At 40.1% G+C, this 20,034-nt stretch overlaps 3 protein-coding genes across 3 annotated transcripts in view; all 3 read left to right on the top strand.

Annotated features, from left to right (window-relative positions):
• Positions 1-390: 390 nt before the first annotated feature.
• LOC146549938 (kelch repeat and BTB domain-containing protein 12-like) lies at positions 391-5,058 on the top strand. Its single transcript, XM_085259473.1, has 10 exons — positions 391-530; positions 1,262-1,437; positions 1,841-2,022; positions 2,123-2,255; positions 2,493-2,726; positions 2,840-3,198; positions 3,284-3,557; positions 4,056-4,203; positions 4,290-4,487; positions 4,568-5,058. Exons 2-10 carry the CDS (start codon positions 1,267-1,269, stop codon positions 4,714-4,716), a joined length of 1,848 nt encoding a protein of 615 aa, XP_085115599.1. The 5' UTR covers positions 391-530; positions 1,262-1,266; the 3' UTR covers positions 4,717-5,058.
• A 967-nt stretch (positions 5,059-6,025) lies between these two features.
• Positions 6,026-14,638, top strand: LOC146549937 (bone morphogenetic protein receptor type-2-like). Its single transcript, XM_085260404.1, has 11 exons — positions 6,026-6,091; positions 6,311-6,520; positions 6,759-6,917; positions 7,383-7,484; positions 8,574-8,677; positions 8,782-9,003; positions 9,882-9,996; positions 10,259-10,416; positions 10,599-10,752; positions 11,887-12,023; positions 12,105-14,638. The coding sequence occupies exons 1-11, from the start codon at positions 6,055-6,057 to the stop codon at positions 12,219-12,221; spliced, it is 1,515 nt and encodes a 504-aa protein (XP_085116530.1). The 5' UTR covers positions 6,026-6,054; the 3' UTR covers positions 12,222-14,638.
• A 200-nt stretch (positions 14,639-14,838) lies between these two features.
• The window catches only part of LOC146549936 (NUAK family SNF1-like kinase 1), a 16,829-nt gene continuing 11,633 nt past the window's right edge, over positions 14,839-20,034 (top strand). The window contains exons 1-2 of the mRNA XM_085260460.1: positions 14,839-15,425; positions 19,604-19,724. Of these exons, the coding sequence (XP_085116586.1) occupies positions 15,090-15,425; positions 19,604-19,724 (457 nt within the window). The 5' untranslated portion in view covers positions 14,839-15,089. The remainder of the gene's footprint in view (positions 15,426-19,603; positions 19,725-20,034) is intronic.

Here is a 20,034-nt window from a genome sequence, read left to right as displayed (position 1 = left end):
TTTCTTTCAAAGTCTAGTTTTTAATTTTTATTTTATAAAAAAAAAAAATCACATAACTTTAGATTTTAATTTAATTTTAGTTAACTATCTTCAAACATACCTGTTCACGTCATGTTAATTATTCATGTGGTCTCTTAATGAAATTGCACATTTTTCCTTAAAATAATTCTATAGAATTATTTTAAGGAAAAATGTGCAGATTTCTCTTTATAAAGAGAAATCTGCACATTTTAAAGTAATGAGAGTGAAACGCTGCATGAATGAGTTTAAGGACAGACTGTTCAGTCATGTATAGAAACCTGAACAGGCCTGCAGCCCCACCAGCACTTGCTGGTCTATTTTAAACTCGTTTTTGACAGTGAACATGCTGTTGACCCCCACTCACCAAAACAAAATGGCACAGAACACGAGAGAACTGGCAGCAAACAAAAACTTGACACAAACAGCCCAGCCTGTGTTGTAGTTTTGGCAAGGAAAACTGACGTAATCTCATTTTAATACTTCTAATCTTGGTTCTTTGGACAACACTGGTATGGTAACTGTTTTTCTGCATGTGCTTAGCAAATATAATGCTTGCTATTTCTGCTTCTCTGAACCGTGTGTGCGTGTCTGTGGGCTGTTTATGTGTAGCTCACGCACACAGAGTGTGGTTATCAGCTGCAGGGGTGGAACCACAGGTCAACATGTAGTAGAACGTAATCTACAAACAGGTCAATGCTATTTAGCTTTATGAAGTATATTAAATGTTGCATTAGTTAAGGCAGACTCTTTAACATGATTGGTGTACATGTCAACGTAATTTATAAAAACAAAAGAAAGATGTGCTCATTTGAACCGCTGTTCACACTTAAAAGCATGATCAGAGTTCACACTGCTCATGTGTTCATAATATAATGGCCATTGTGACTGGCATGAGTTAGCTCACTCATGCGAAGCACTCCCGGCTGAGCTAATGAATACACTTGGTACTCATTAGCTCAACGCGAATAAACAAAAAGTGGAACTAAATATGCTCCGTGCATGGATCAGACCCACGGAGGAAAAGTGCATAGTCATTCAGTCTCACGTGGGAGAAAACTTTCCATGCAGTACCTACTGACAACAGCGAAGCTGTGATAGTGAAGAGCAGGTAGATGCAGTTGAAACTGCATACAAGTGTGCATAGACCAAACTTTCACAGATGTTCACTCATTTTGTTTATTGATTTATTTAATTGTAATTACTGATGCATTTTCCACAACTCCCCTCTCTTCAAAACAAGAGTCCATGGATGCTGAGGTGCTGCACTCTGCTCAAGCAGAGCATGGCTCACTTTTGCTAAGGCAGCTAGAGAGGATGAGAACAACTAAGGAGCTCACTGACGTGGTGCTGCTAGCTGAAGGGATCCCCTTCCATTGCCACAAGGTGGTGCTGTCTGCATTCAGTCCTTACTTCCAGGTAAAATAGTCAGGAACAATAAACCGTATGCTTGAAGGAAAATGAAGAACACTATTTAAATTATTTGCAATGCAATTATTTTTATTTTCCTGTAAAATACCTGAAGATATGCAATACTCAAAAGCACTACATAAAATTACTTCCATATTACTTATTATTCTAAACATAATACTAAAATCTACTTACAGTATAATTATTTCTTTGTTTCCGGTAATTTCAAATAAAATACATTGGAAATCATGTTGTATTGCAGGGGAATTAAGCCGTTCGTTGCAGGCCATATTATAAAGTGTTACCATATTTTTTATTATTTTTTTCTGAACTACTCCAAGCAAATGCATTAATGAGACGCAAGGCTGTAGTTGTATCATTTCTTACTGTTCTGGTGAATCATTGTGTCCAGGCCATGTTTACATGTGGTCTGAAGGAGACGCATGGAGGAGAAATACCACTCAGAGACACTTCTGCACAAAGCTTAAGGCTGCTGCTGGACTACATGTACTGTGGCGAGCTCCCACTAACAAACAACAACATCCAGGGAGTGGCCGTTGCTGCCTTTCTGCTACATGTAGACGGAGGCTTCAGGTGCGGTGAAACTGACAGAGGGGTAATTGGTAAAGGTGTCACCTGCTAAAGTGCAAGTTTTATGCTTAAGAAGTACTCTCCTTGTTTTTACTGAGGTAAGGTTGTGCCAGAGTCACATGGAGGCCTGTATGGACCCGTCAAACTGTGTTGGTCTGTACCACTGGGCCAGGAACTTGGGAGCAACTAGCCTCGCTGACTGTGCCTTGCGATATCTTTGTCAACACTTTTCACAGGTAGGGTTTAAGTATTACCAATGTGAAAGAATCCCTCAGTCATAGTCTTTAAAAATGTTCATGAACCTACGATTAATGAAGTTAGGCCTGCCCTAAATTATCAGAAGAATCAAAGTTCAGTGAAGCTTTTGAACACTGAGGAAATCTCTGAATATCTTTTGTTCATTTTGCAATGTTATTCTTATTTTATATTCATTACTTACAGTATACTGTCTTTCTTTATCTTTGTTTAACTAGGTTTGTGAAGAAGAAGAAGTGCTAGAGCTGAATGCTCAAAGTCTTGGGGAACTGCTTGGCTTAGATGACCTTAACGTATCACAGGAGGAGGTTGTTTTGGAGCTGGTGCTGCGCTGGGTGGAAAAGTACAGGGGTGACTCAGAAAGGGAAGCCCAGGCTGTGGAGTTGCTCAGGCATGTCCGACTGGAGCTTGTGGATCCTGGATTTCTTTGTAAAGCAAGGAGGAGAAACCCGGTATGAAGAGATTGGAATGAGGTCCAAATATAATAAGGAGCAAGACTCCCTATTTATATTTGTCCTGAGATAAGTATATAGATATATCATTCTTATACTTATGATTCTCTCAGGTGCTTCTGCGGGATACTGAGTGCTTTGGGATGATTGATGCTGTTCTCCAGACGTCAGGTCTCTGCGAGGCCGCAGCTCCTCCTCGCCGAGCTCTTCGCTATGGCATGGAGACAACAGATTTGCTCCTTTGTTTGGGTGGTGTGAATAAGGAGGGCGTCCCTGCGCGGCGTGGAGGACTTGCTGACCTCAGTTTTTGCTTTGACCCCCATGCTAGGAAGACTTACTACATCCCCTCTCCCCTGAGGGGCTGCAGCATAGTGGGACAGATCACAGCAGGCGCAGTGAGCCGAGAAAACATCATAGTGGTGGCCGTAGAAGCAGAAGACCAACATCGAACGAAGGGGGTTGATATCTACAGGTTTTAATCCCTTTGCATATCAGAAATCTTTTTATCAATAGGCACCACACTGAATTAACAAATGAACTACTTGTTTATCTTCCAGGTATGACAGTTCAGAGGAGAACAGCTGGGGGAAGTTGTGCTCAGCAGCTTACAGGGACATGTATGCTTTAGGGCTCATAGGAGATGCTCTCTATTTAATCGGTGGTCAGATGAAAGTGCGTAATCACTACGTCATCACAGACAGCATGGAGCGATGGTCGCTGAAGAGAGGAGGCAGCTGGCTCAGCTTTGCTCCTCTGCCTCTTCCATTAGCCAGTCACTTTGTTGTGACACTGAAGGAGCATCTTTATGTGCTGGGGGGGTGGACACCACAGGTACCCAGACTCACCATCTTAACCGTTTAAAGCCTGAGCCATGAAATAATTGCCCCAAAAATTCATCTTTTTAAACTGAGTATTTATGGAACCTTCTTACAAAATAAAAGAAAAAATGTATTTGTATATGTGAGTTTGAATTTTTATCATACTTGTTGTGTCTGGCCTTTTTTTTTTTACATGGTATTAGTTTAAAATGTAATGTAAAATTTATTTAGGTTTTTCACGGGGAAAAAAATCATACTGAAGTTGTGGAAGTCTCAAAAATTTACAAAAACTTGCCATATAAAATCCACAAACTGGTTGTTTTTCCCCTGAACATTAACATCAGTATTGTACTTTTATTTAAAATCATTTTCGTTTTTTAAAAACAATTCCACACGATAGAGATGGTGAAATAGTTACTGAAATATTTCTGCTTCTCATTTGTCCAATATGTCCCCATGTCCTCATCTTTTTCTTCATCTCTCTGCCTAAATCTCTCATCCTGCCATTCAGGATCACCCTGACGACGAGCCTGACAAGCTCAGCAATCGTGTGTTTCAGTTTGACCCCGGCAAAGACAGATGGACAGAGTGTGCCAGCATGAAGTACTCCAGGTACCGCTGTGGGTCAGCTGTACTCAATGGAGAGATCTATGTATTAGGTCAGTCTACCAAAACACATAACTGTATCTATGTTAGTATTGTGAAATTTCTGCACTGGAGCAAGAGTAGATGCGTTTGTTTCCAGGTGGTATAGGATGCGATGGAGAGGACCGTGGGCAATCGCGTCGTTGCCTGAGCTCCGTGGAGATCTACAACCCAGATACAGACACCTGGAGACCAGGACCAACTGTCCCCACATCCCTACTTTCCCTTCGAACGAACGCCTCCAACGTAGGAGTAGTGGATGGAAAGCTCTATCTCTGTGGATACTACAAGGGGGCTGGTCAGTTACTGAATGCCTGTCAAATAATTTTTAAAAGCACTTTTGCATGCGCTCAAATAATTTTTCTCTAATGGCTGCAGGCCGTCATGAGATCATCACCAAGGAACTTTTGGAATTGGACCCTGCAGACAATGTGTGGACAGTTGTGGAAAGACGAGCAGCCATGCACGACAGCTACGACGTCTGTCTGGTGGCTAATCTTAATCCTCGAGATCTCTTCACACCCTAATCCAGCTCCTGCTGGGCCAGTGTGTGTGGAAAGTAAGCGTCTATACGCTAAACCCGGAAAGTCTCATTCAAAAAAGCTTTATTCACTCTTGGTATTTGGAAAAAAGAATAACCAGATTAATTTTCACTATAATTAACTAACAACTTATTTTTTTGCTATATGAGTATCCAAAGTCAAACTTTAGATAATGCAGTTTTATGTTATATATCAATGGGACATTAGCTGTAATTAAATATATATTGTGTTGTATGATATGTTCAGTCAAAAGTCTGTTTGTTACATGTCTTGTCCAAGCAATAAATTTTACCTGTAAATGTAAGAATAAAAGAAAAATCAACATTCTGTTCTGTGTAAGGTCACAAAATCTTGCCTATACAAAAGTCCCTTCCACCACTTTAACTCTTCTTTCAGTAAAAAGAAGGATGGCAAGAAAAAAAAGCTAATTTTATATTTAACAAGCTATTTATTTTGCTCTTCCATCAAACTACAGAAACCACAGAAGCCTCACACTGACTGCTACTTGTTTTTTGTTGTTGTTTTTTTCTGTGTGTTGTCAAACATTACTTGGACTGAAAGGATGTCAGCAGAAGAACTTGGTGACCTCTTAGTGAGAAAACATTTTAAATATATTTTCCTCTCCTTTTTTTTGGATAACTGCATGTTGAAATGATATAATAATAAAATGAAATAATAAAGTGACGTGAAAAAGATGGAGGATTCAGGTGTGTGTTAACGCAATGCCACAATCTTACCAGGAATGGACGTCCAAGTAGATTTGACCCAAGGTCAGACTGTGCAATGCTCATTAACTACAAAAATCCCAAAAGACTCTCCATGCTTCAATCAACATGGTAGAACAATGAACACCAATGAACACATCTGTATACCAAAGTATTCTTGGGTCAGATCTGAAGACAGTGGGTCATAAAATCGGAAATTCCCAAGCATTCACACAATACCTGGTCTTTCATGCACTTTTTTAAACGAATAATAGTGATATAGTCAGTCTAAAAAAACTCTACATTGCCCTTAAAAAAACATTTCAATTCATTAAGATGAATGCAGATTTCACTGTAGTATTTGATACAGCAATCGTGACTTGAGATAACCTAGCGCATACTTCCAGAGTTCTTTGAAATTGCCATTTTGTGAGACCTTGATGATGATAGATGATGCCGATAGTCTGGGAGGCTAAATTTAATGTTTTAGACAACAAGTGTCCTCGCGCAAGGATACAAGAGCAGGTGTGGGCTGGTGGGAGGTGCGCTTGCAAGCATGAGAAACGAATCTCACATTCTCAGGACAGTCATTCAACTTCGCCGCTCAGGGTGAATAAACATGCTAGTAGAAAGGTGGTGGCTGATTTTGGCCTTGGGTGAGTATTTTTAAAATCATCTGCCAATCTGCTGTGTTGTTTGTTCCTTTTTCTGTGTCTGATTTTGATTAATGATGGCTGCTAATAGTTACAGGTTGTGTTGCTTGTGTTGTAAAAGGACTGTTGACTAGGCTAATTTAGACTCCTATGTTATTAATCACCGTTGTCATCTTACATTATACGTCCGACTTTCTTTTTATTCTTTTTTTTTATTCCCAGAATGTATTATGTGCATCTACAGCAAGCCCTTACAGCAGAAGAGAAGGTGTTTTTTTCAAATAACAGAAAGTACAAAGCATAACTACAGGCAGAATAAGAAATACACTGCTGCGGGCAGTGTGAGCGGGTCAGTGCAAGTTTGTGAGACCACGGACTGTTGCGTGGGCTACTACCGGATCATTAACGGCACACCAAAAGCTGACATTCTTGGTAAGAAGCCCGTATGTCTGGGCAAGTACGTGGAGTGTATAGTGGGTGATTGAAAACAACAACAACAACAACAACAACAACACATTTTTAGCACATTAGCAAAAAAAAATCTAATGATTGATAAGCTAGTTTAAAGAAAGCTCCCGCGCCAATTGTAACAGCTGAAATGTGCCACGTGCTGTGAAGTATAATGAAGTATGTAATATTGTTTGTCGTGCTCCTGATTTTTCGATTGCAGCTTGTGACAGAATTGAAAAGTCATGCCCAGATGAAACCTGCAAGGCACAAACACGCATCAACAATCAATTCTTGACGTGCATGTGCAACACAGACCTCTGCAATGGCAACATTACTTGGGGAAAAGAACAGACTTCACACCCCTACTCTTATTTTTCAGGTATGGTATTAATAAGGTTATATAACCGTGAATTACTAAATAAATGTATAATTTAAGAATAATATATCATAATACAATTAGAAGCATTTAAAAAGCCTAAAACACTTCATGTCCTTCCCGAGGCAACCCCAAAGGAATTTGTGCCCCTCGGGGAATCAAATCAAAGATCTTTTTCTTGTTAGGCTCTTGTTATGCTGAATATATATTCAGGTGGTTGACAAATTTAAGGAAAAATCAACATTAAGTGTAACATTACCAGACACCCAACACTTGGCATTGATTTGTCAGTATCTGGAACAGTTAGCCATCACCATGCCAGCAAAATGGCTCACACACCATTACAAAGATCTCTAGCTCAAATTGTTGTGTTTTTCCTTGAATTCTTCACCCATTCGCATGTGCGATAGATATGATCATTCATTCAGAATTCAACTGGCACCTAATCCTTTTTTCTCCCCTTTTTAGTCGTCTTCATGAAAAAGGCTGTGAAACCTCTGGTTGGGATTTTGCTCTTTATGTGTTTCTGGATTGTTGCTGCTCAATGGAGAAGTTGCCTAAAAAAGAAAAGTAAAGTTCTTTTTTCTTCAAAAACATTATTTAGGATTTAAATACCACTTGAGTAATTCAGTTTGACCTGACTGACTCCACTGCAAAAAAAGAAAAGAAAAGAAAAGAAAAAATAGTGAATCTTCTTTTACACCTTCAAAGTTATGCTTTACCCTCAGATTTCTCAGAGAAGTCCAGCATGCAGGGCAAAAACACTCAAATTCAGTTTGCTATTTTCCTAAAAATAACAATGTCACTTTTAATGCTTTTTTTTTTTTAATGCTATAATTTAATTAATTATTCATTTTGGCAGTCTTAATTCCTAGGGTCAGGACTGCCAAAATGAAATAATAAAATTATCATGAAATAATTAAATGTGTCAATAATTAATTAAAATGTGAAATAAATAATTAATAATTAATTAAATATGTCCAAATATGTATTTAATTAATTAATTACATATATATATATTTGATTAATTATTGACACATTTAATTAATTATTTCATGATGTATTTATTTATTATTTAACGGTCTATTTAATTAATTCATTTTGGCAGTCCTGGCATTCCATACTTGTTGAGTCGTTCTCTGGGATGTGTAACTTGCGTGAATTTCATTAAGGGATAACATCGCATGTGATAAAAGTTGACAACAAGCTGGCCAGCTCAGAGGTTGAAGACTGTTTTGTTTAAGGTCCATTTTCTGCCTTCAGTTTTACATTTTTAGTGTTTAATATTTGCATTGCATGTTCACATCAATCAACTGTGATGAGATATTAGGTTTACCCGTCTATTTTTAGTATTAATATGGTAATAATGTGTCCATTTGTCTTTTTTAATTCCACAGAAGAATAAAGCTATTGTTTCTACATTTTCTCAACTTAAATTGAGTTCCCATGATGTCTTGGCCTTGAAATGCCTTCATTCTATGTGCTACGCTGACCTTGGTTTTTATCTGTGTTACGGTACTCCCTCTGCTACTCTTCAGTCACATTTCCATGCTCTCAGTAACTAATCAGGAAGCTTTCAAATGAATGGTGGCTTTATTGTACTACCAGATTACTTTCTATGAGTGGCAACTAAATCACTTCTTTACTATAATATTTCAGAGAAGAATCTACAGTCCCCCAGTCATTACCACATCCGACCCTCCTGTTCCTGCCAAATGACAAAAACCTCTGAGATCGACATCAGTCAGATCGAGCTACAGCAGGTATGCTCTGCTATGAAACAGGTTAATTCCACAGTAGGTAGTGTGCAAATTATCAGCAAGAAATGCATACAGGTTCTGATTCTTTACTTGTTTATGTCCTGCAGATTGTGGGCCGAGGGCATTTTGCAACTGTTTTTCAAGGGACATACCAGGGCTCTGTGGTGGCTGTCAAATTTTTACCTGCAGCCTATGAACATAATTTTAACACAGAAAAGGAGATTTATGAGCTACTGCTGTCAAAGCATACTAGCATTGTGAACTTTCTCGGTACTGGGAGGAAACCAGATGACAAAAGCTGGTTCATCGTGCTGCAGTTTGCTGAATATGTGAGTGAAAACCTTTGCATGAAGACAACAGCTGCTCAAGGAAAAAACTGCATGGAACAGACCAGAGAAATATTTGTAAATAATACTAAGAGTCTGTTACAAGTGACAAATAGAATATATAGGTAAAAGAAAAATATTTATTCAAATTATCTAAAGTAACGTGAGTAAATGTTAAAGAAAAATGAATAAATGAACAGGCTCTAAAAATGTCAAATTATATGCCAGGTTAAGCCACTGTGTTTAAAAATATTTATTAAACCAGCTATTCTACCCACATCTCTTATTTAATCACAATGACTTCAGCTCCTTTTTGATCCCATCGGAGACTGAAGGAAACATGTCGCATTATGTGACTCATTCATCATTAAAACCATTTCTGATCAGATGTCTAGTCCGAGACAGAATTATCGTAGAGTAAGGCTAATAAAATTATTGCAAACACTAAGTGGAAACGATTGTAAAGATTTTAAGATGGGTATACTGAACAAAACCATTAATAAAGGTTTAATGGGTCAGGGGTCAGGATTGCTGCCTCACAGCAGGGAAGCTTCCTAGTTTGAACTTAGTCTTTCTGTGTGGAGCTCTCACATTCTCATAGTCAGAAGACATTCATGTCATATTAAGCTGTTATTCTAACCTGGACATAGATCGGATAATCCGGTACTGTATGGTTAAACCTTGAAGGACTTCAGTTGATCAGTAAGAGTAGAACAGCTCTACATAAAGTTTAAAACTAATGCTAATGTGTGAAACATAATTGCTTTTCTATATTTATGGTTGAATAGTTTATGTTCGATGGCTCTAAGTCTATAGCGCTTTATGTATTTGAAACCACTGTATGCTTCAAGTACGAATGACTATTATCCCTTTGATTTCAGGGATCTCTTCATTCCTTTTTGTCAAAACAAACCACGAGCTGGATGTTCTCACTGAACCTGTGCCAGTCGCTATCACAGGGACTTTCCTATCTCCACTCTGACCTTCTCAGCCATGGTACTGGCCAGAATAATATTGCAACAAATGCATGTGTGCATGGGTTGTCTGTTTGATGTGGGAAGCATAGAATGCATGTTTTTAAACTATTATCATCAAGAATAAAGATGAGTTGTTTTTATCCAAACAATGGATCTACTGCAGTGATTCATCTAATGTGGCCACAAATCTTAAATAATGATAAGCTGTTTATGTGAGGCTGTCTTGGTATGTGAGAGTAAGCTACAGGAACAAAATATTGTTTATTGGATTTTTCATACAGATTTGCACAAACCTCCTGTGGCCCACAGAGACCTCAGCAGCTCCAACGTGCTGGTGAAGGCGGATGGTACCTGTGCCCTGTGTGATTTTGGATGCTCCACCATTCTGCGTTCTTGTTCAGAGCCTTACCGCAGGCACAACCAGAATAAAAACACAAAGGTGAGACACAGGTACTACTGTTTATCCACTCAAATCCTCTTATTTAAATAACAAAACAAAAAAACTTGAAGACCTAGACTTGCTGCTGTTTTTTGACGTAATTAAAATTTCACACTAGAATTACATGAAATCAAAACATCCAATATTACTTATTTCTAATAGATACATTTGTATTTTTGTAGTGTATTCAACTGGGCACGCTGCACTACATGGCTCCTGAGATCCTGGAAGGCTTTGTGAACCTGAACGAAAGCATGTTTCTCATGCAGGGTGACGTTTATGCTTTGGGTCTGCTGCTGTGGGAGATCTGGATGTGCTGCTATGATTTATTTGAAGGTTAGTCATTATGAGTAGATGATATGATGTTATGATGTTCAAAAATAAGTCCAAGGCTCTTTAGAGTAGTACAGAAGGCCAAGGTAAAGTTATTCAGAGTACCTAAACGGCTTGGCAAACTGTAAAAAGGTTGCTGTATATTGTGTAGCTGTAAAGTGCAGCTTTATTTGACTAGAAATTATCTTTTTTTTTTTTTACATGTAAGGTACGTACTACAAGAAAAAGCTTTTGTGTTTCTGTTCATGGAGTGAAACTGTGGAACAGTTTGAATATGGAATTAAAGCAACGTCCAAACAGAAAACAGTTGAAAAAGAGTTATAAAAATATGATCTTCTTGAACTATAAAGAAAGGGAAAATATTGATAAGTGAATGTCTCTATTTAAAAAATTTCATGATGTGATATTATAGTATATAGTATATATTATTTCAGAAATCTGTTCACTATTTTTATTACAAATTATATCAGTAAGGAAGCTGACTAAATATTAACTGATAACTTATGGCAAAGGGGTGGGATTAAATAAGTGTGTACTTCTTCCCACTCCCTTTCAACATGTAAATGAATCAGAACGGTAGCAATATTGAAATGTATTGACTTTTGTATAGTATTTTCTCTCTCTCACTCTTATTTTCTTTACAAAGTGTACCTGTATATTGTTTACACGTTTGAAATAAATTAACAAACAAACAATAATGGTGCAGCAGTGCAAATGATAAATGTCATGTCATACACCTGCAGTGTTTCTGATGTGTTTGGAGTCAAATATGATACTTTTAATGTAGTCTGAATTTAGAAACAAAAAACTGCAGGTCATTCAGTTTTCTCTGCTTTAAGGCGAGCCTATTATTGTAATGGGTTGTCATTATCAACAGTACAATTTCAGGCTGTTGCTAGAGTGTCCAGCTTTCATTCCTCTCAGAAAATATCAATTACCACACTGGCTTTTCAGTGGGTGTGTCACTGAAAGGGGAAAACTGATCTGAATCAGAAACTGGTGAATAGTGCGCTCCAGCCGGCCTGGTTTCCCAGTTGCTTGAAATCTGATAGTTAATGCATTGGTTTCTGGGCTGACAAGTCATATTTTCAATTCACTAAGCCTAGAAAAAACTAATAGCACTGCTTCCACCTGCAGGCGGAGCTGCACCACAGCATCTTTTGCCATATGAACTAGAGCTGGGAAGCAATGTAACACTGGAGAGCCTCATGCTGTACGTGTCCTATATGGACAAAAGACCCTGTATACCTGAACACTGGGAACTGCTACCACAGGTATTCTTGCATAGGGGCTTTGTGGTACCACTTACACCTGTGGTGTCTGTAATGTGTGGACTAAATGTTTATTGTTCTCAGGGAGCTGCGCTGAGGGAGCTCCTGGAGGATTGCTGGGACAGTGATTCAGAAGCCCGACTGACAGCTCACAGTGTTGTGGAAAGAATAACCTCTCTTCAGTCTTCTTACTCTCTGTGACTTCTTTTTCTGTTGTCTTTTCAGGTAGACATGATTTTGTACTGCTTTCCTTCAGAAACCTTTTTCTGCATCAGCTGCCATAATGATCTCTTATCTGGCAGTTCTGATATAAAGTGAACTCTGATAGCATTACTCAGCAGGCTCATAGGCATTTCTGTCCCAGTTTACTCAGAGCTATACTGACAAGGAGACTGAATTTCATCTCATTAATAGTACCACTGACGCCTTACTTCAGCAGGAACTGGTTTCACTGTTTCTTTTAAAGCCCACAGGATTTGTGTTCGTGCTAATGGAAAGCCCCGTGGTATATATTACAAAAGAGAACCGACCAAAGTAGCAGCCATGCAAGTTCAAAACATCTCAGAAATGCAACAAATATCACCCAAAAAGCAAATGTTTCATACGCATAAACTCAATTTAAATTGAACCTCTCCCTAAACGGTCACTCCTAAAAAAACGAAAAAGAAAAAAGATAAGATCAGAGTGTTTCCTTTGTTTCTTACTAAATATTCCATGATCAACTGTAAGTGGGATTATTGGAAAGTGCAAGTATTTATTTCAGTTTTAAATTTCAAGCTAAATCTAATTTTTAGGTCTTCAAACAAAGAAACATGAAATTCATGTTTTATTGACATTTATTCTTCATTAACTTCAGTATCTCAATGATTGAGTGCTGTTTACTAAGTTACTGTTACTGTTGAAGTTACTAAGTAACTGTTGAATCCCAGGAGACTCCCCCAGTGCATATATCTTACACTGTGTAACTTAGCTGCCTTTAAATTAATGTGCATAATGTTACCTTTTTAATCCCATTTATCACTTATGAAAGAGAGGATAGCAACAGGGACAAACTCCAAGCGTACACCGTTTGACTGCTGTGGCTGGGCTTTGAAGGTGATGCAGAATACCAAATATAATATTCATTTAAAAATGTGTAATCAAGGAAACTTATGAATTAGAGAATTTTCATTTATCAAATTAATTATAAAGATTATTTTAAAACTGACCACTAGATGTCACTGTTCACTCACATCTATTTGTTTGCAGTGGAAACAATGGATTGTGATCTCATCACAAATCTATTCTCAACACTACAACAAGGAAAAAAGCCAGCATGTTCAACATGTGGCCACATTCTTCTGGCTTACACTTGAAATATATTTATTTAAGCATTTCGTTGTTTAAACTTTTGCATTCAACTGAAATGTTGTTTTCATGCAAAAATGTCACTGATGTTTCAGAGATGCATGCTCATGCCTCAGCAGCATGTCTTTTGATCTCCAACCTTCAACCACAAGTTTAAAACTGTTTCTTTGGCATTGCCTTATTGTATGCTGCATGCACTGAATTCCAGTATGTAACTGTCATTACAAATGTTGCTGTGATTAAGTCAAAAGTTTGCACAAAGCTCCAAAAATATGACTTTATATGTCATCAAATTTTAACAACAGTAGAGAAACAAATGAGAAAGAAGTATTTGAACCAGTATAATATGCTTGTGGTGGGTAACCCAACGAAGGAGTCAGTCGAGGATGAATAAGTTTAACAATTTCCAAAAATCCACAAAGAACAGTAAACCTCATTTTAACCCTTGTCCTACTTTTAAGCCCACTTTCTGTTAGTGTTCTTTTGATGTTACCAACCACAAAAGCCAGAGACGTCATGTACTGCAGTCTAATGGTCTTGCAGATATTCTGGGTGATTTAGTCATGCACGGAAACATCTACTAGAGAGCTCACAGTTATGCTGGTGTCCTGCCTGATGCGGTTTCATTAGAATTAACAAAAGCGTTTCTTTTAATAAAGCAGCAGAGACACTGTGGTATTTTAAAATGCTATATCTTCAGTTTCAAACACATTGCTTTCCTCAAAATATCTTGTAGCTGTGAACTCCTCGTCCAGCATATGATAAAGCTCAGTCCTTTCAGCTGAAACTGCTACTGACACTAATGATTATTTGGAATAACTTGTAGTTTCCACTTTTTTAAACTCACCTTGTATCACATAAGCTGGAGTGGGACCTGCTGCTGCTGCTGCTTCACTCTCTCTGGCTGCGTTTTAAATTAAGGGCCACACATTACCTGGTGTTAAGTTCTGCTAGGGAAATTTGGCAGATATAGTGCAGATACTGGTTTAACAACTGCTGACAGCTAAACCATCCTTAACTTGTTAGTTGTACTCTGCACACAACACAGCCACAGAGCATGTATCTCTCACTGTCCTTTGCTTCTGCTGTCTTATTTCATGACGTTTAACCGAGGTTACTTTATCTATAACAGTTTTTTTTGTTTCTTTGTTTTACTGTTTAAAATGTACGTTTTAAATAAAAGAATAAAATCCCTTTTCTTTGACTGCAAAGTCTCTGCCAACTTCCTCAGAGTCTTCGAAGCTCGCCGCATGGCACAGCACCACCACAAATGTCTGATTGAAGTGATGGATTTAGGGTAAATCTGACCCGCAGGACATTCCCCGCATGCCTTCTTCCCCCGTGTTTCTGCCGCTGGGTAGGTCAAGTATTCGCTGGAAAAACCCAAATTAATCCCAAACGAGTGTGACGCTCGGGGATGTTGCCTTGTGGAGGCTCCACCCCTCGCCTCGGAGCGTGTGGTTCCCGTCGCTCCTGTTGCTGTGTTCCTGAGACTGAGAGTGGTAGTAGAAAACAACAGCTGGGCCGATAGATCAGACGGCTTTGGGGCATTTCTTAATTTTCAGACCATTACAGAAGCCTCCTTTAAACGTGTGAGACTCTATATGGACAACCCGATCATTAAAAAGAGCTCCAGCTGCTTTTTATCAAAACTCAAATTGATTTGGGGATCCGGTCCCGAGGAAAGCTGCTCCTGACAGGTGCGCAAAGTGCGCAGAGAGGATGGGCAGACGTGAGGCGGACAGCAGAGACGCAATGAACACTAGCGGACGCTCCGAGCTGGGCTGCCTGCAGGACGCGGCGTCCAGCAGCCAGCATGGCGGCGAGCAGTCACCGAGAATGGACAGCCGCCGTGCCTGCAACGCGGAGAAGCGACAGAGAAACATGAAAGTAGGCGTGGAGGCGCTGGGCCAGGCATCCACAGCCACAGCGTCCATTGAAGTAAAAAAGCATCAGCACAAGCACAACTTAAAGCACCGTTATGAGGTGATGGAGACGCTGGGGAAAGGCACCTACGGCAAAGTGAAGAAAGCGGTGGAGAGAGCGAGCCTGAAGACGGTAAGATGGTCACCATAACCCATCATATTATACTGCCTCAAGCTTTTCGGAGCTGTGTGGCTGAAGGACTCGTTATTTCCTAAACAAAGGGCGAAATGTGGTGAAAGGAAACGATAAATTATCAGTTTCTGAAATTGATCTGACCTCCTAACCTCGTCTGCTGACCCTGTAAAAAGCCTATAAAAAGTGTAATGTGATTCCCATGCTTTTACTTTTCGCCTGTGTCTTCATGCGTCTGTGCTTGCGTGCTGCACTTGCCACAGTGTTGCTCAGTGGTAATTAAATATTAATTTGAAGGTGGAAAGAACTTCGTGGGGGGCGCTCTGCGTGTGGTAGGATATGCGTTGATCCTGAACCCATTTCTTGTGCTGCCAGCTTGAGATGCCTTTGGTCTGACTCACTCAGCAATTGAAAAAGGGGATAAAATCACTACAATAGGTCTGCTCCAACTAGAGTCTGACCCCTAAAAACCCAGACTTAAGCACACACACACAGAGAGCAAGACATAATACCATAACAAGTTTCTATTTAACTTCACAATCTGAATATCTAGGTTAAAACAGAATGTGGTGCCAGATTAGTTTGAATAATCGTGGGTTTATGTCTGGTCAGACCTTAATCCCTCCCTCTGTGCTGTGATCTGAGAGGACGGGGCCTCATCAGTTTCCTTTCTGGTTTATTTTAGTAAATAAACACAGTTCCATAATCTGATTGCGACAAAAAAGATGATCCTGATTAGAGTGAGTTTCTCACAATTTGTCTGGCTCCTTCAACTGTGATTGCCAGATCTCCTCACTGATAGTAACCCCCGCCAGGTGTGGAGACGTCGTAGCCCTCACCAACTAGAAAATGTCTCAGTATATCAGAGACTGCCTACCCCCCTTCCCTCAACCCCCACCAGTTTGCTTACAGAGCAAATCATTCTCAGCCCTCTATTGTACACCTATGACTGCACACCAACCCAGCCAACTAATGACATCGACACGTATGCCAATGATGTCCTGACGGTGCTCAGAAAATAACCTGAAGCTTAACTCCCTTAAAACAAAAGAACTCATAATGGACTTCATGAGGCAAAGATAGGTCTACTCCCCACTCATTATAAATTAAGAATGGGTGGAATCTGTAGAATCACCCACATCTCCATGGATCTCACCTGGAGCCACAACACCCTGGTAAAGAAAGCCCAACAGCAGCTTCATTTCCTCTGTGTCCTGAGGAAGAATAACCTGGACCAGAAGTGGCCTTCTACAGCTCCTCATTGGAGAGTGTGCTCTTCTACTTCCTGGGTGTTTGCTACGCAGGGGCCACAACAGAGAACACGAAGCCTGTGCAGAGCGTAATTAACATCACCTAAAACATCAGTCACTGCCCTCTACCACCCTTGGAAGCCATCGCCAGATCCTCCTATCTCAGGAAAACCAGGGCCATCACAGGCGACCCTTTGCACCGCGCCCACCACCTGTATGACCTGCTGCCTTCTGGTTGGCGCCTCAGGTCAATCAGGTCCCACACCTTCAGACTCAAAAACACCTTCTTCCCCTGGGAAATTCAAACTGTCAAAAAACACTTTCTCCCCACACCCCACCCCTGCCCAATCACCTCACTAATCTGAGCCATGGCCTGAGTTACCCTCATCACTCATGCCACTCACACACGGACTCTATTCATACCAGGTCATTTCTTTGCACGACTTTCAAGCACTTTGCAACTTGTTTTCTGTTGTGTACAATTCTATTCTATTCTATATCTTAACATGTAGTGAAGCATGTATAAGAGACTGCTGGTAGGATACAGAGAGATGAACAAGGCCATGTAGAGTGTGTGTGTGTGTGTGTGTGTGTGTGTGTGTGTGTGCGCGCGCGTGCAGGGTGAGTGGGTTTGGTAGGACAAGGGGGAAAAGCTGAATTCCTTGAGCCATTAGCAGGCACATACCAAGGATTCTTTGAAACAAAACAGGCATTATTTTTGGAAACAAGGCTAGCGGGCTGTTTTGTGAGCTTGGGGAGATGGGAGAGGAAAGCAGGAAGAAGAGCAGGAAGAGAAGGCACTATGAGTGACTTTATATTAAGGAGCTCACTTGAGACTTGTTCCTGTAAAGTGTCTAAGTGGTTTTCCTGTGACGCTGCAAGAAAGGAATGTAAGTCATCCTCATGAATGCACAGGGTAAAGCAAAAGGAAAGATGAATAACCAGCCTTGGTTATGCAAGCTAAGTATTCTGTGGTCACTTACCCTGGTTTGGAGCCTCACTTGTTTTTAAAGCTTAAATATCGTAGGCAAGAAAGAAAAAAAAAAAGGAATTGAAGCAATCAGATAATGCCATCAGAAAAAAATTCTTGTTTCCTTTCTTGCATTTAATATATATGTCTTTGCCCAGTTTCCCATCAGTTCTGCAATTCCTGGTTAAGGAAAGGGACGGCTTAAGGCTGTGTGTAGATGATTGGAGGTCAAGGGTCACTCTGGCAGGAAGCCTGTATAATTCTGCCGCTAAATCGTTCACAGATGCAGCAGGGACCTTTAGTGATGCTCAGGCTCCTGGGATACATTTGTGTGTTTGTGAGAATAGCAGGGTAGGAAGGAAGTTGGTGCACACCCCAACCCCCATGATGACTTCATACAGACAAACACACCTGCAATAAGTCAAGACTGGAGTCAGCAGGAAAACAAGAAGGGGATGGGAAAGCTAGTACATCCCTTTGCACATCTAAAATTGCCATGCCATCATAATATAGGCCGTGATGATGTCAGAGAACGCCTGAATGACTCCCACATGCTGCGTTGTGTTTCCTACACATTGTTGCAGTTTGCATGGTTGCAGTTTTTAGAGGAAACGATGAGATGTTGTTGGTGAGAAGGATACTTTAGAGGTCATATCTCTGCGTGATGCATCTGCAGGATATTTGCAGGCATAAGGGTGAGATCACACAAACAACCACAGCTTCCTCTACTCACACATGGCCCCTTGAAATCAGTCAGATAAAATGCTCACTTTGCCCTGAACCATACCCAGAGGGTCTGTATTCCCTGTGTCATGTGTCACTTCAAAGTCTTGGTAGTAAATTAGAGCTGAGACGGCAGTAGAATTTTTTGATTCCCAGTCTATATCTTGACGTGTCTAATCCATAACTTTTATCTGTTATATTGCACTAAATCATCCCAGTAACTGATTTTACAGTCTCCCCTTCTCTTCCTCACATTGCTTTAAGTATTTGGGTCATAAATGGCTCTTTAGTGAGCATCAGAATCTGCCTCCCCAACTTTTTAATATCTGCCCTTCAGCTGATGACCTCATAAATCAGAAGGTCACTTCAGTCTCAGGGGTTCCCTGGATGGTGTTCGTGTTGTGTTGCATAACTATCATGGTTGATGGAGCGTGCGAACTGTGTCTCTTCCAGTTTTTCGGAGACATTTTTTTCCCCCCGCCAGCTGAGAAAACTCGAGTTTTGACCTGTGGGAGCTCACCCACAGGGACATGCAAAATTATACAGCGCATGTTTCGTCCCATGTTTAAATATCAGCCTCACAAATTAGTCCCATGGCTTCAGCTACTTGTTATATTCCACGTCTCTGTTGTCCTTTGTGTATTTTAGGCACACTCCGATGCCTCGTTGTCTGCCTGCATGCACTTGTCTCGTCTTTGTAAAGTGTTGATTATGTGACACTTATTCTATCCAACCAGTTTTATAGGTTTGTTTTAGGATGCATGTTTTTATTGTGGGCCTGCGTGTGTGTGTTCAGAAGCTTCGGGTTGCACTGGTGTATGGGATTAAAGAAGCAGAGTGTGAACACTGCAGCTGTCAACCTTCTGCCTCTGAACATCTCACATCACGAGATCTGCTCTCACCATGCAGCCTTTAAACCCACATAATCATGTCTAATACCCAGAGATTTTATTAGTGTATGAGCGTGTGTGTTTTTAAGCATCAACAGTATGTACAGTATGCCTTTGTTTCCATGTTTGGCTGTGCAGATGATGCATGAACTGTTTATTTATTTGTTGCTTTGATGGAGGTAAAGCAGAAAATGGTTAAATTTGTGTGTTTTCTGAGGAATTTATGGAAATTAAATCTACTGGCTCAAGTTTTATTACTCAGTCACTAGATTTAACACATGGTGTATGAAATTTGGACACAACCTTTTTTGTATAACATCCTCTAAACTTTGTCTTCCTTCCAAGGTGGCGATCAAGTCAATCCGCAAGGAGCGCATCACCGACGACCTGGACAGAATTCACATCCAGAGAGAGATTGAGATCACATCTTCACTCAGTCACCCCAACATCATACGCTTCCATGAGGGTAAGATGACACTGACACACCTTCCCACGTAATCAGACAATTTCATAGTTTGGTATCCAGCTAGCGTTTAGGCAGTCAATATTTTAAAGAACGTTAGTTGAAAGATATTAAGTTCCACAACACACACAGCAGCATTTACAGCAGTGTTGTTTAACAATGCCAGGGGCTAAGGGATAACGCTGGTAATGCTCACAAATCCTATTTGAAGCCCAAAACCAACAATGACACGACCCAACTAAGTATTTCCTATTTGTACAAAGAATCGTACACATGTCTTCTTACTCCGTTCCATAAACTTGCATTGTTGTTA

This window comes from Mchenga conophoros, linkage group LG20 (genome assembly GCF_057382185.1).
Source record: "Mchenga conophoros isolate Kocher_MC1m ecotype Shallow Benthic linkage group LG20, M_conophoros_male_GT1.1, whole genome shotgun sequence".
NCBI lineage: Eukaryota > Metazoa > Chordata > Actinopteri > Cichliformes > Cichlidae > Mchenga > Mchenga conophoros.
The sequence above is the reverse complement of the archived record's forward strand: the minus strand, read 5'-3'. Positions and strand labels throughout refer to the sequence as shown.